The sequence below is a fragment of the Erpetoichthys calabaricus genome, chromosome 11 (assembly GCF_900747795.2).
Source record: "Erpetoichthys calabaricus chromosome 11, fErpCal1.3, whole genome shotgun sequence".
In the NCBI taxonomy this organism is placed as follows: Eukaryota; Metazoa; Chordata; class Cladistia; order Polypteriformes; family Polypteridae; genus Erpetoichthys; species Erpetoichthys calabaricus.
In genome coordinates, this window is record NC_041404.2 from 141,350,154 (window position 1) to 141,366,846 (window position 16,693).

Genomic DNA, 16,693 nt, shown 5'->3' on the forward strand with positions numbered 1-16,693 from the left:
CAATTGTTTAAATCTCCAAATGACTCCAAACCAGCCACAAAAAATGAGAACCTACTTTCAGTTGTTCCAGTTTCTCCCGAATTTGAATGAATCCCAAGTGTAGCTTTCCTCCAAAGTGATCAGCCAGACGGCGGTCATTATCATGGAGGCCAAGGTATGCAGAACAGACCTCACAAACACGTAACTTCTGTTGCTGAAAGCTAGATGCAGGCATGGAGTTCCTGTACTCTTCCTAAAATTAAAGGAATATTTTAAAGACCATGCATGTCAGTACAATTGACATTTCTGTAAAGAAGCTTACTCAATCTCCAGTACTATTCCTCATTTTAAACTGTGGTTTTCAGTGACAGTGCCAACGACCCCACATAAAGGGACACATTATGCAGTGGAGAAGTAGAATACACTGAAGACATGGCAGAAAGACTACAGTTATACAGGCAAATCATTTTTTGGTGTGCCAGGATGGAATCCTATTGGAATAACAAACACAACTGTTGTGTTTAATATTTTTCATTTACACAAATGGCTTAAATGTGTTTTTTTATATAAAGCGTGTTGATTTTTATTTAAACAGTGCATATCACAGAAACGTGATTTTAGTTATTTAAACTAATATTTCACTGCAAACAATACCCTATAATTAACAAAACGCTTAAAGTTGTAACTGCTTATAAAAATGAATCACATCAAAGTACAATGTGACTTCTGAAAACCAATGGCACATGCATGTGGACCGTTGGACCGACAAAGAAATGGAGGACATCGACCGAGTAAGGCATCAATGTGATTTGTGTTAAAAGACTCCACATACTGCTCATACCTGACCAATGAAGGAGTATTTTTGAAGCAATGGTGGCAGATCATTTTTAGCTTTTATGAATCTCTCTCATTTGATTTTAAACTGAAATGACTCCAAAGTCAAAAATAAAACTTTACTATATCAACCATCACTATAAACAGACACGTGAACAAGATACAAACACCATTTTTGAATGAAGTATTCTTTTATCTGTTTACAATGGTAAGTGATATAGTAAATCTTTTCAAGAACCAGAAGGTACATTTGAACTGCATCTTTTTATCTCCAATTTGAATTGTTTGTGCACAGAAACAGATAAAATAGCAATTTTTGCCTTCAATATTCTCATATTTGAGCCTTTTACAATTGATCCACATATACTAGATTCGGCCTTTATACCAATATTTATAAGAGACTCTTTACTCTCAAGTTTAATAATGGATAAAATGAAAATATTAGAAATGGCACAAATCTTGACCTGAGAAAATTAATCAAGATTCACAAAAACAGTTTCTACTGATGACTGATCAGTTAATTTCTCCGATTGTCTTCATGCGTAAAAAATGAAAAAAGTGGTGGTTCTACAGACACATCGATGTTCCCAGTTTAAAGCTGTGCTCTAATTTTCATATATAACAAAAAACAACCATACTTCCAACTTAAGCAGAAGCAAAATAGCAACACTGAGGACACAGGTAGTGATAACTTCTGAACACAAGAGGCAGTGTACAAAATCTCATGAATATCCTTTTCTAAATGTAGGTGTTGGCAGATCTCTGGTAGCTTTAAAGCCAAACACATTTAATACGACTTGAACCAGGAATGACATCCATTAAAGACAGGCTGTATTTTGTAATAAATAAATAAAATAAAAACCACTAAGCAGATCACACAATACCTCTGCTTCTCTCTTCCTGCTCCGCACTTTCTCTACTTCTTGAAGAACCTTCTGTGCCTCGCTCACATTTCCTTCTGCACCTAGCTGCTCAGCTTTTGCAAGGAGCTTTCCAATTTCTTCATTCAGCTCGTGAACCTTTTCAGCCTGAAAAAAAGAAGTCATTTTATTTACTGTGCAAGCCCATTCCTTCTGAAACTAAGCAAATCTCTTTTCAGATTAGATTAGATAAACTTCTATTAATTCCATGGGGAAATTCAGAAAAACGCAAAAAAGATGTAATCAATCTGGTCAGGAAATATAGCTATACTAGCCAACCTGCAGTGTAGCATACGCCGCATAATCGGGCCACTTTTTTTTTTTTTAACGATTTTTAAGCACAGGGAAAAAATTAACATTTAAAAAATCCAGAATTTAATAAACCAAGAAAAGTACCATTGTAACAATGCACGGTACAAACCAACATACAATTGTCCGTAACTGAAAACTGGAGGACCGCCGTCGCGCCTTCTCATCCCGCTTCGGCTCGTAGGGCACGGAGGACGGAACGGGAGGAGAGGGGAAGGACGCCAATTCCGCCCCCTCCGTCATGCTAGTCTGCCGATTTCTCGTTCAGTATGCACTGCCTGCTCATGTGCCCACCCCCAACTCGTCACCGGAGTCGTTTTCGTCTTTGCACAGTCTACATGCACCTGTGAGTCACGTTGACTGTTCATTTTCCAAACAGCGCCTCATTCGCTTTTGTCTCTGGTACAGTCCAAATGCACCTCTGCGCCACGTAGACTTTTCATTGTTCTTTGCGGTTCCGGCTGCTTTTCTATATATAATCCACCAAGTCACCCGACCATGGAAGTAGCGAGGGGTTTGGGGTTGGGGAGTGTACAAAGGGCAGGGACGTAATCAGTGAGAGCGTATGACCCGCACTTACTGGGAATTCCTCGTTCGTGAGGAACAATTGCAAGCCACGGTTTTCCAGCACGAATGGGGTTCAACGGCTTACCCACGCCTCTCTGGGCCGGGTAGACACACATTGATTCATTCAGTGTAGCGCACGTGCAGTTACCTGATGAAGGAATCTGTATAACATTAAAAGAAGTGTTGTTTCCATGAAATACATTTGAACGGTGGCAATGGAAGGCAAACGAACAGTCAATGTGGCTCACAGCTGGACTGACTCCGTGTTTTGTGTCACCCGACAATGGCAGTAGCGAGGGGAGGAGTGGGAATCAGGGGGGAGTGGTGAACAAAGGGCAGGGAAGTAATCAGTGCGAGCGTATGACCCGCACTTACTGGGAATTCCTCGTTCGTGGGGAACAAATGCAAGCCCCGGTTTCCAGCACGAATGGGGTTCAACGGCTCACCCACGCCTCTCTGCGACGGGTAGACAATCGGATGCGGTGGACCCGGGCCGGGTAATAAGGAGTGTTGTTGGCCCGGGAAACGTTTTCCTTGCTCCTTCAGGACCATCTAAGAAGATGCATGTTTGTCTCGGATGCAAATTGCTGTATGTAGCGTGTAAAACAGTTTGCGATGGTGCACGCGGTCGTGCATCGTAACCGAAAAGTCAACGTGGCTCAGAGGTGCATGTGGACTGTAGCTCACATGAACATAAATGACGGCGTGTTTTCCGAGGCGTCGCGTCCGAGTTTGTGGGCGTGGCTCTGCGAGTTGTCGTCGTATCCAATGGTCTTAGAGTTGGTGGGCGTGGCTGTCTTGCGTGCTTTTCATGGGTGGCTACTTGTCGGCGGCTTAGTGAATTTATATTTTTTTATATATATATATATATATATATATATATATATATATACATATACACACACACACACACACACACACACAATACATGTGCACAAGTATTTAAGGGGGACCAAAATGTTTTGAAAAGTCTGAACCTGAAAGGGTTATTGCCCAGCTGTGTAAATGGACAATGATTAGCTTTAGTATACTAAAACATGTGAATGTAAACCACACATTATATAAACTTGATACTGTAGGATTCTTTTTTCAGAACCAAGTTGGCATGGATGCCAAATCCCATACCAAACAAGTATCGAGCCCTCACTGAATTTCTGAAGCTAGGGAACAATATGGTGTCAAAGTTTATCCTCCCCTAGAAGAGTTGTACCATGACCAGTTTTTTATGTGCCAGTCAAGAGATGGCCTGCAGAATTGTGCAATGGCAGGATTTTTCTCAAAGATGACCAAAAGGTCGAGCCATCTTTCAATAGCAATAACAGAAGAAAACTATGGAGTGAATCATAACACAGAATCAAAGTGTTACTGTGCATGAGATAGCAAACACCGGAGTACTGTTATGGGTCAGCCGAGTCCATTCTTCATGAACAATTAAATATGAGCAAGGTCTGCGCTTGTTGGATTTCCAACATGGGTACAGGATGCAAAGGCTGCTGTGCAAATTTGTGCATTTAAAGAGATGCCACACTAATCCTATTCCCCCAAGTGACTCACTATGCTAACAAGAAAAATGCCAAGTTTGCCACAGTTGTATGGTTGCACAAACAGGACAACACAGAAATGCTTTGCGAATGCTACAACAAGTGAATTAACTTAACAGGTTAGAGGTAAAGTTTCATCAGTGTTGCTTGATTTTAAAGGAAACACAGTATTTCAAATTCTTAACCAATTACCTTTGCGGCAACTTCTGCACTTATTTCTTCCTGTGTTTCAGCAAGGCGTTTTTTAGCCAATTCTGTTCTTCTATCACAATCGGCAATAAAGGACTCTAAATGATCAACAGCCTGAAAGAAAAGAACAAAATAATTATTCAACATTTCAGCACAAACCTTTCAACATTCAATAAATAGAAAACGATGAAACAACTGACTTACATCAAGTTCAAAAAACAGGTCCCGTTCTTTTGATGCAATTTCATAATCTGCTCTCAGAGCCAGATCATGAATCTTCGAACATTCGCCAAGGTCCATTCTCTAGAAAAGAACACACAAATGTTATTCTCCAATTAGTCCTATAATACAAAATACAACATATGCACAGGTCACTTGTACTTTTTTCAAATATCGTTTAACTGTATACATGTGCTCAGAAAATGGATGGATAGGAGGTTGGATATACGATTACAGCAGAGAGATGTAAACTTTTTTTTACTCTTTATTTTGGTGGAGTAGTAGCTCTGAGGCTATGAATCTGCAAGGTTGCCAGTTCATATCCTGCAAATGCCAGAAATGACTCCACTCAATATGACACTTGAGCAAGGCCTTTAACCTGCAATTGCTCTGACCTGGCTATAACGTTATCCTGCATCCAGCCCTGCAAGCCGGTACTCCAACTTGCATGGAAAACTCAGGGACTGATGGCAGGACTGGCACTCCAGCCAAAAACCTTCACACTGTTCCATTCCATTCGAGCTAGTGTGGTGCTGAGGTGTGACCCATTGCATGCATGTCCTAATTTGAGATCCTGAAGTGGTTAGTCAGGTGGTGGGTGTGACAATGGGCCGTATTAGTGCATGCTCAAAACCTCCTCACCCTCTACTTCAGGATGGAGTTGGTAGCACATGTTTTAAAGAAGGATTTTTGAAAACTTTACAAATATTGAATGAATGCCTTATGGTAAAAATAGAGTATATTGGTCTGGACAGCTAACAGCCAAGATGTCTCAATATTTATGCATCTTTTGAAGTTAGTCCAATTATTGTTTTCAATCAAGTCATTTGTTGTTTATTCTATTATTTTAACAATTGGAAAAATACAATATACAAAAGAACACCACGCTGACACAGTGTAAATGGTATCACACCTCACCACTGCATACAAGAATGGATAACTGTCAGAAAATCCCTCTACTTTATGACTGTTTCCTGTGGTTGCAGCACCATCTCCAAGTCTTAGAGACAAGAACGACTTGCATGCATGGAGGTTGCAATTATTTACTGTAATACTGGCCTTATCTTTGCAGCCCTAAAGCCAAAGATGTTCATTTTCTTTAGATCACAACTCTGCAATACAGTCATCCCTCACCTATCACGGGGGTTACGTTCCAGAGCTCCCCACGATAGGTGAAAATCCGCAAAGTAGCGACCTATATTTATTTTATTATTTATACATATTTTAAGGCTTTATAAACCCTTCCCACACTCTTATAAACCTTTGTCACTCTCTTGTTAACCTTTCCACACTCTTATAAACACTTCCTATGCTCTCAAACACTTTCTGCATTCTTAAACACCGCAGACCAACACTGCACACTGCAATCAGACGTCGATGTGTCTGCACTCGCTTTGTGAAGGGGGGCAGCTGAACTCACGCTGAGCAGAAATGGACTTTGTGCTGCTTCTGCCAAAATGCCTGCTTGTCGCTCTGCCTGTTCAGAAGGAGGAGGAGGAGTGGGGGTGTGTGAGGGCTGAACGCACGTTCGCTCAAACCCCCCTCCCCGGAGGCGCAGTACGCTCCTGCCACTTCGCATTGTCAAGGGATTGGGAAGCTGAATGAAGGCTAAGGAGAAGTGGACTTTGTGCTGGCTTTGTGCTGCTTGTCGCTCTGCGTGTCAATAATTTAAAAGCCTGTACAGCACCTATTTTCCTGTCTCACTGTCTTGTCTTGCGTGAAGTTAAAATGTTTTATAATAGTGAGATGTTACTCATATCCTTAGCCCGACATCCACATATCATATGTGTTAACAAAGTGTGTTTTATAAGTTTACATGTGTTTAAAGCATGTGGGATGGGTATTTTAAGGATTAAACTATAAAAGTGTTTATTTATATGGTCTTTCTATATTGCGGATTTTCTCCTGTTGCTGATGGGTCTGGAACATAACTTCCGCGATAGGCAGGCAATCACTTGTATTTAAAAACCCACGAAGTCGTGAATCCGCGAAAAGTGAACCGCGAAGTAGCGAGGGATTACTGTATGCCCATAATCAATATGTGCTCCTCCCTTAGCAGCTACAAATACAAGCACTAAACTAAGTAGAGGCTTTATACAGAATTTTCCTTATTGACTTTACTCTAATATCTTCTTAGCTTTTAGTTGATTCTACAGTCAACAAAAAAGTTAAATAAACCCCTAATTCCTTTCCCTAGCTTGCTTATTTTGTTAGCAATCTGCTGTCCATTTACGTCCCTTTTACCTGTGTGACGTCATTTTGCACTTGCTACATTTTCAAACAGACGCCCTGTTTTGAAGTTTCTTCAGATCTTTCTAAAATTAACCTTTGCTGCCTTTTCAGCATTTGCTTTCACTCCAATTACATCGCCTGCAGATTTCACAAGTTTACTCATTGCATTTTAATAAATGCTATTAATAGAAATAAAAGTAAAGACTCGATCACAGGTTCCTGGTTTTCCAGATGTCAAGACGACCCAGTTGGTAATACTGATTTGACCAATAAATAAAAAGCCTGCACATATGTACTTAGGCAAAAAGACCAATGTGCATTACTGCACTCCATGTATAGCAACAAGAACCAAAAATAAAAGTGAGATATGTTTTGCATAAAGACAGAGAGCAAATCATGATCGAGTTCAACATATAACAAATAATGGTGTGAAGTAATGGGAAGATTTTTTAAATTTCATAATTTAAATGTGTTATTTGTTAAGTGGTTTGGCACTGACCAGAAAGCAGGAGACAGAGCTGGAGGTGGCAGAGTTAAAGATGCTAAGATTTGCATTGGGTGTGACGAGGATTTATAGGATTAGGAATGAGGACATTAGAGGGTCAGCTCAAGTTGGACGGTTTGGAGACAAAGTCAGAGAGGCGAGATGGCGTTGGTTTGGACACGTGCAGAGGAGAGATGATGAGTATACTGGGAGAAGGATGCTAAGGATAGAGCTGTCAGGCAAGAGAAAAATAGGAAAGCCTAAGAGAAGGTTTATGGATGTGGTGGGAGAAGACATGCAAGTGATGGGTGTAACAGAACAAGATGACGAGGAGAGAAGGTATGGAAGAAGATGATCCACTGTGGCGACCCCGAACAGATGCAGCCGAAAGAAGAAGAATTTGTTAAGTAGTTTAATGCAGCCTAAATTATTTAATCAGCAAACACTTTAATTCATTTAAAAAAAATAACAAAAGCAGTGTATTTTTTAAAACATCAATATTAGCAGGGTGTAGATTGCAATTTTATTTGTTACAATACCATAAAACGAAGTTTCTAAACCTTGCTAAAGAAAGCCCTTCTCGTTTATAGAAGTATGTGGACATCTCATGACACTCATGACAGAAATTACAGAAAAGGTGCCAATGATGACAGAATGTCATGGCTCCAAATTCAATACGGATTAATATCACCATGGAGTCATTTTGAGGCAGTCACATTTCATAATTTTCCCAGCAATTTTCTGCTGCTGGCTTCATTTACATAATCTTAGCGAGACAGAAGCTGCCCCAGCATGCTCCCATGATTGCCTGTCATCTAGCCTCACATACCCAGCGACTCAGTCCAACCAGCATGCAACCTGTCAACAAAATCAGTTGATTTTGTTTTAAGTCATAGGGGTTGGTTTGTGTGTGACTGCCGACAGTCAATGGCCACTGACCCAGAGGTACAATACGTCTATTGCGGCAAAAAAAAAAAAAAAAAAAAAAATTTTAAAAAAAGGGCGTTTTGAACCGGACAAACAGAAGAGATGCTCATCTGTCCAATGCTGCATGCTTTATGTACCGCAACAGAATTGGAAACGGGTTGGGATTTAATTCCGACATGATAGTCAGTAGGCTTTGCGCCCCTAGGAACCAAGTTACAAGAACTATTCTATAAGATTTCATTAATTATTTAACACTCTGATTCTGATCTTTCTGATCATAAAATAGGTCATTGCGACAGCAAGTGACGAGAAGAATTCATAAAGAATTACAGTATTTGAGGGTTCCTCTAGCGTGCCTCTTTCTCTTGGCTCAAAAGCTAATCAGCACATCGTCATCTGATAACAGGCTTAAATTTCAAGTTTGGTATTTTTCCCCATCTAGCCGTTTTATGTCTAGACCATCCTCATGAAACCGACACAAAGACATAAACCCATCATCAAGATGTCAATGTTTTCATTATCAGGGGACCCTAAAATATCAAGATCCATTGAAAACTGAAAATCAAAATTTTTTAACAAATCCGAAGCTTTCGCTCCTCCCCCATAGGTGATAGGTTATGGTGGGGGAGGGCGCAGACCAAAAAGGGCCAAGACTGTGGAGGAACTTGCTGTACTTGTAATGCCTTCACACATGTAGATCTCCAGACACAGGCACTGGCTCCATTAAGCAGCACACTGGCTGCCAGAGAAAGAGGCAAGCTTGCAATACTTTGGAAATGTGATAATCTGCTGGAAATTCATTATGCAATGATCCAATTTAGCAAACTCTGCAATTTTGTGTCTTGTAATCTAACACAAAGGCAATGAGATCAGCAACTACAGACGTCACGTTTGACACCCCAAGTCAATTAATGTGAAATCAGCTTTAGGAAATATAACTGACATTTTTGTTTGCAGACTGAAATAAAACCCAATGTTAGAGGTGATCATGCTGTTACAGTACCAAGAATCTTTAAGAAAACTAAATACAAAATCTTATACAAAGTGATCAAAGTTCAGTTTCAAAGTTCAGTTTTGGTTTAGGGAAAAAGATTAAAATGTAACCAACTGCTTTGGTTGGTGGGCTCAGCAGAACAAACAGGTAGAAACCAAGGCTCCCTTCTCTGTTGTATAAATGAAAACAATACAAGGAAAAATGGAAAAAACTGTACACAAATATAAATATGAATTACCATTGCTTTCTAACATGTAATTGTAAATGGAGCCCCAAAAAGTAATGGCAATGGCTTTCCAATCTGCAATTCTTGTTGCTACTGTATTTGATAAGCTATACGAGGTGCGATCCAAAAGTTCCCGGAATGCATTTATTCTGCAGCCAGAAGGGTTTTGGTTATATCAATCGCCGCTAGATAGCAGTTCACGTTGTCCTTGAGAGCTGTTATCACGCGTTATAATGTCAGCGCAGTTGTTTTTCAAGTCGCAGGTCTCGTTTAAACTTCGGTTGTGTCTGTGAAGGTTTGGTTCGCGAAAATGAGTGATTTGAAAGAGCAAAGAGTGTATGTTAAATTCTGTTTTAAACTGGGAAAAACAGCAAAAGAAAGCCATGAAATGTTGCAACAAGCATTCTACAGGGATGTTCTAAGGCGTTTGCGAAATCGAATTCACCGAACACGTCCTCAGATGTGGGCTGACAAGCCATTTCTTTTGCATCACGACAATGCACCAGCTCACACATCTCTGTGCGCGAATTTTTGGCTTCTACAAAGTTTACTGCCATTCCCCACCCTCCGTACTCCCCTGATTTAGCGCCGTCTGATTTTTTTTTTTATTCCCTAAGATGAAGATGAGGCTCAAGGGACGCAGATTTGAGACAGTGTAGGAGATCCAAGCGGTAACAACCAACGTCTTGAACACACTGACAAAAAACGACTTCCAGAGGTGCTTCGAAAGGTTGAAATCTTGCTGGGATTGGTGTATCAACTCAGCGGGTGACTATTTTGAAGAAACTGTTCATCATTAATTGTTACTTGGTGTGTATGCTTTTAAATAAATGCATTCCGGGAACTTTTGGATCGCATCTCGTACGTGAAACACTACCCAGCAAAAAATAAAAAACTACACAAAAGAGAGCAGGAGTAGAAAATGCTAAATACATATAAATGTGATTATGAATTTAGAACACCTTTTTGATCAACACAAATGCAGCAAGTTATTTTATTCAATACAGTGAATCAAGACAAGGCAGAAAATTTACTTAGCTCAAATTCTCAAGTTAAATTTTGAGACAAATGGTAGCATTTTTATCTTGATTAAAATGTAAACTAATTGTTTCTGATGAAATCCGGTATTGGTGTGAAATACCTGATATTTCTCAATGTTTTGTATTTTTGGTTTGGTGTATAGTTAGCTTTTCATCATGCACTGAAGTCTTTTTGAAAGCATGAGATTCTAATATTGAAAATCAAACACAATGTGTTTCTACTCTGTGGATATTTACAAATTTTAAAACTCAAACACATGAACAATCTACATACTACCATCATGAAGGGAGAAAAAGAACTAATCCAAGCTATGGTGAAGTATGAAATTCCCCAACTGTCAAGAATCTAGGCCTGAATGGGGCAGGAAGTAGTAATTGTGTAATCCACCCCTTTCAAACCACACTAGGCAGTGAATAAATATGGATAGGGCGTTACCCATCCAATATTTCGCAATGAAGTGACAAGTGGTAGTAACTTAGCCAGGGCCATCCAAAACACACTGAATGTCTCTGAGAAAAGTGAAAAAAGCAAAATACTTCAAAACATACTATGTACTCTAAGAACCCAAAGTGGACGCCATTGTTTGACTTAAAAATAATTCAAGCCCAAGTTTATTCACAACTGCTATGGACATGGCAGTGGAGTTTTCTACTGTTACTTTGATAGAGTTAAGTTTGGAAAATACATTTTCTCCTTCTGCAACAATCTTGGAAAATTCAATTGCCTTAAAACCTTCAGAGATAAATTATGCCTCTACACATAAATGTGAAAATCTACAGAGGTTTCAGCTACAGGTTTTTACAATGAGAGGGAGGAATTTTACAACAATAATTACTTTTTCCCCCCACTCATACTTGTGCTGGCTGCAAAAGAGGCTATTAATTATGTGAGTGCTAACCTGTCACTGCACAACAGACACGCTCTTAACCTCCTGACAGGATTAGCCAATCAACCCAACAGTATGTCTTTGGAGATTCAGGAACAGGACTACAGAAGAAACAACGTGGGGAATCGATGCATGCACTCTCTAGGATGGGATCCAGAGCTTGGAGTCGGCCATGTCATCTGCCAAAACTACTTCAGTAACCAGATTTGGCACCATATGAACAAATTTAAAACTTTGGTTATATATTTAAAAAAAAAATCTCAAGATATAATAGTGGCAAGATGTGCATCTTTCTTGTCAGGTGACAATTAATAGATTTAACTGCACATTTGAGCTTAATGATTCGCATTGAACTGAATTGTTTGCAAGACAAAAAAGCAAAACGCCTGTGGGTGCGGATTTCATCGCACCTACAACAATTGAAAACTGTGCTAGCCAGCTTGCTCGTCTCTTCATCGAAACCTTTAACCAGTCTCTTGCAAAGTAAACTGTCCCATAATGCTTCAAATGTTGTTTCACTTTCCAAAATAAGGTGTACAGGCCCATTAGTCATATGAAAATATCTGATTGGCTAGTTCTAATCAATGTGAAGTCTGTTTCTGCTCCTCATCCTAACTCACAGCAAAAATCATTATGTTTGCCAATGACCCCACCATTATTTCAGTAATTTCTAATAGAAACAAAACTAACAGAAAGGAGGTGACTCGTCTTTTGTCTTGGTGTACAGCAAATTATCTGGTATTCAGTACCACCAAGATATTGGAAATGGTAATTGACTTTAATAGACAACTGCTACAATTCCTCCCTCAAGCAATGAAGGATTCTACAGTCAATATGGTGGAATGCATTAAATTTTTGGGCACCACTATCACACATACTGGGACATTAACACAACTTCCATCACTAAGGAGGCTAAGCACTAAAAGCATTAACTATGCAAACTAAAGAAATTAAATAACTGACAGCCCATCCTAGTGCAGTTCTATAAAACCATAATTGAAAGTGGGATCACATACTCCATTGTTGTCCGGTTTGGTTCAGCAATGGCCCACTCAAAAAATAAAAATCCAGCATATCGTGAGATCTACCAAGAAAATAATTACCGCTTGTGTTTCATCTGCTGCAAAAACTGTATGCATCGTGTCTTAAACCATGTCAAAAGGAGCCCCACTGACTCATCTCATCACTTATTCCAAAAACTCCCCTCTGATAAGTGGTTTAGGTAAATTTAGACTAAAATGACAGATATTTAAACTCGTTCCCAGAGCCATCACCCTTACAAACCAGTAATTTCAGCCCGTCTTCAACATTCATCAGTGTTCTTTCATATATGATGAAGGTGTGAGTGTGCACATATGTACATAGATGTGTATTGTGGAATTTAACGAATCCCAACACACACGTTTATTTTCTCCTTTACACAACACAGTGCACAAATTACCCCAATTAGGCTCAGTCCCATCTTTCTTTCTCTCTCTTCTTTTGTCGCCTTTACTCCTCCACTTGCAAGCTCTGTTCGCCACCTCCCGTCTCAGGCTCCTTGAATGGAGTGAGGCGGCCCCTTTTATATTGTACCCGATTGTGCTCCAGATGCTCGTTGATGACCTTCCTGCAGCACTTCCTGGTGTGGGGCGGAAGTGCTGCCTGGACACCCGGAAGCACTCCAGGTGTGCCTGGTTCCTGTTCTGGCAGCACTTCCTGGTGTGGCGAAAGTGCTGCAGTCCAGGCGCCCCCTGGCCCCCCACAGGGTTGAGTTTCCAAGCTCTGTTCTTGTAGCTGCCCGATCATGTCTCGGGGGAGATACTGCTCACCTCCCGGTCCTCTCCACTCTCCAGACGTGACGGCTAGGCAAGGGTCCCAGCTGACCATTAACAGTATACAAACTATACCCACAGAGTTTCATTTGGACATTTCCTTTATAACAACACTATTCTGCAACTGTTTATAATGTATGTTGTGTAACTTGTGTTGTTTGTATATGATGAGGTTTTCAGTTATAAGCACCTTCAAAGCTACCAAGTTAAATTTCTGTGCATTACGTACTGTCAAATAAAATTAGTCCTAATCCAGACCATTACAGAATTGAAAATTCCTATCCAGTTGATAATAAATCAATCAGAAGGAACCACCATCACCTTCCCAAAATAATCAGACACAGACTTTACAGTTACTTCCATAAATTACTAAATGTAATATTTTAAATTACTAAATACAATATTTTAAATTACTAAATACAATGCAAATGCTTTTTCATAAAGGTAATGTGCAAAAAAATAAAAAAGTGGATGTGAATTTCTACATACCGTTCCTGCCAGAATGTCATGAGGGCAGCAATCCAAAAGATGGCTTTTGCAAACACGGTCATCTGTAAACTTCACTCTCTGCCGAGTTTCATCACCTATAACAAGTTTTAGTAAACATAAAAATTAGAAAAGGTTTAAAATTAAGAATGTAAAAGAAAAATGACTGGAGCCAATGGAACTTTAAAAAATAAATTAAAAAAAGCTTTAAAGTGAAATATATACAATGATAAGGTGCTGGAATCAAAACTATGAAAAGAACTGGGAACACATTTACTTTTTAAATATGAATCAAATCCTTTCAGCAGTAAGTTTAACATTTTGCTCCTTTTCGGAAATCAAATTCAACAATAACATGTCAAGTTAATATTACTTCCCAAATGGCTATACAGTGGCATTGACTTACTTTTTTTTTACTTTAACCACAGCCATTTTAAATCACTGCCACTGCAGAGTGATAAGAGTGGGGGGAAAAAAAACAAACAAAAAAAAACCTTGGAAGGTTCTGCTATTTACTTTCACAATGGTTTTAAAAGAATTTGTCGTCAGGGCAGAAGGCTGCAGGTCAGTTAGAAAACCATCACTGACAACACATGGGTGCAAAAAAAAGGTGCAAATGTACTAAAATATGCATTGTACAAGTGATAACTGAAGAATTTTCTGCCAGCACCAACAGAGTATATGTATTGTTATATTACTGGCAAAATGGTGTGCACCCATGAAATGAGGATCCAGCACTGAGCAGTCAAGCACCACTGCAGGACAAAGTTCAGCTTCTACTTTTAGACTGGTATGACGGGAGACACAAAGGAAATAACATCTCCACCTCATCTAATTATACCAGGTAAGCTCAGTACAGAAAATACTAATGGAAAGGCCTGCAGGGGACTGTGCCAATGGCTCTGCTTATTCATTTCGAGCCATTCCAAAACCAAGGAGCACAGGTAGACTGCCACAGCTTCTAGTATTAATCACCCAAGAGAACTTGGACTTGATGCAAGTTATTCTTGGAGCCAAACAACAGAGACAACTTTGTAAGGGTGTACTTTTAAAATTTTAAAAAAAAAAAAAAAAAAATGTTAGTTAATACACACTGCGAACTTCCTCATATACTGTACCCATACTGCATCTTCCAAGACCTCAGCTGCAGAATTTTATACCCGCTGTTGAAAAGTATAAAATGCGAAAAGTTTTCTTGCCCAAACCTGTAGTAAGGAAGTCAGGGGAATGATACAAAGTCAAGTGTCAAATGGTATGTGGCAATTTAAGGCTTCCCCTGTGCCTATGACAAATGTTGTGCTCTATTAAATATATAATGTATATATAGATATATACTGATTTCATGATTTGCAAGCAACCAGACACACTCTAGTTAATCTGTAATTAATATTCCTAAATGTTTGCATTTAATGTCTTCCTGATTTTTACGTTTTGGGTTTTTTTTTTTTATATTTTAATTCTTTTACTTTTTCTTTCTCCAAAAAAAATAAAAATAAAAATAAAATTAAACTTCTGTAAAGAAAACAGGTTTGTCTGATATTCATAACAGCTTTAAAAATTATATTTGTGACTCACGGCTCGCTGAACATGAGGCTTTTCCTGCAACTCCCTTGCAGATTGATGTAGGCTGGCAAAGATACACTGAACCTTTATAAATAAAATAAAGGGGCCACAATTGTTCAGTTTGTATGAAACACAGGTATGGGAAGCAATTAAAATACAACTTAACACGCAAATTAACACATACACAAAGGCATTCACACTAGCATTACTCATAAGCCTTTTAGGTATGTTTTAATAATTAAAAAAAAAAAAAAAAAAAAAAAAAAAAAAAACACCCCCCACAGCAGGATATGTAACTAAATAACACACCCATCAGCTAATAAAATCGTTTATTTCATGCCAAAGGCAAACCAAATACAATGTACTTTCTTAAAATTCAATTAAAGCAATTTTTACATTGACCAACAAGTTTTATAAATGATTAAAACCCCAAATCCCTAACAGAATTGAATACCGGATTGGTCTCCTTGTCCGATGTCAACTTTCAAGAAAAATTTAATTCTGCAAACTGCAGTAAAAACACACACCTAAACCAAGTGAAGGTAAATGAAAATTCAAGCACAAACTACAGTTTAAAATGTCCTTTAAGTGATCATTGCATCTGTTTAACAACACTAATTTCCTTAAACCCTACATTTTTACTACTATGTGGCATGCATGTCTGTAGTGGTCGAGTTTTAATTCTGATTTTCAAAGTAATGAACTAAGCTGTTAAAGTTCTACTCTAGCACACCAACTCAAAACTGACTTTCCTACCATCTGACTAGCTAAACTTTCTTTGTGGACTATGTATGGTCCTTCAAGTAAATCTGAGATGCTCTCAATTTGTGAAAAAACCTTTCTATTGAAATTTAATCAAGTTTTAAATTTATGAATGTAAACCACATTATTTAATGTATACGGTAAAAATGTTCATAATGTTGAAATGCAACAGTAGACCCTTTATACTGGAGGATATGGAAATGCACTGGGAGGCAGGAGTGCTTTGGGGTGGCGGTGGGGGGGGGGGGTGAACGATTACACTCAAATGTCAAAGGAATGGGCCTGCTTAATTATTCTGAGATGAACATTCTGCAGAACAGAAAAAAAATCTCCAACTTCACTGAGTCACCAATGTGGACTTGACCCCCACAAATCAAGGCTATGGAGCACCTGCACATGTTCAGAGAGTGACATGTTGAGAAAATATTAAACATATACCAAACTATATAAAATTCTCAAAATTACTACAATGTTAAATCTGTATATACATCTATATTACAACACAGACGCTTTACGGATATCTTATATATAAATGTCTCCGCGTGGAAGAGTGTGTTTCCATCTGTCCGGCTCGGAAGTGCAAGGCTACAGCATGAAGCTCAAAGAGCCAGCAAGAAAGTGACTCCTTCGTCGAAGTGAAACCGCTGAGGAAAGACAAACTCACCTAGCCGCTAATACACAAGTGAGGGGAGCACATCGGCAAAACGAAACCTTAGAGAG

General features: G+C 39.0%; 1 protein-coding gene across 3 annotated transcripts in view; it reads right to left on the bottom strand.

Annotated features, from left to right (window-relative positions):
* Positions 1-16,693, bottom strand: part of luc7l (LUC7-like (S. cerevisiae)) — a 44,658-nt gene that overhangs the window by 17,703 nt on the left and 10,262 nt on the right. For 2 of the 3 annotated variants that reach the window (XM_028814148.2, XM_028814147.2), the window contains exons 2-6: positions 13,652-13,746; positions 4,544-4,642; positions 4,343-4,453; positions 1,698-1,841; positions 56-232 (exon numbers count right to left, since the gene is read on the bottom strand). In XM_028814148.2, coding sequence (XP_028669981.1) covers positions 56-232; positions 1,698-1,841; positions 4,343-4,453; positions 4,544-4,642; positions 13,652-13,746 — 626 coding nt within the window. Of the gene's footprint in view, positions 1-55; positions 233-1,697; positions 1,842-4,342; positions 4,454-4,543; positions 4,643-13,651; positions 15,296-16,693 lie in introns of all 3 variants that reach the window. The other variant, XM_051933808.1, reaches the window with a different exon arrangement.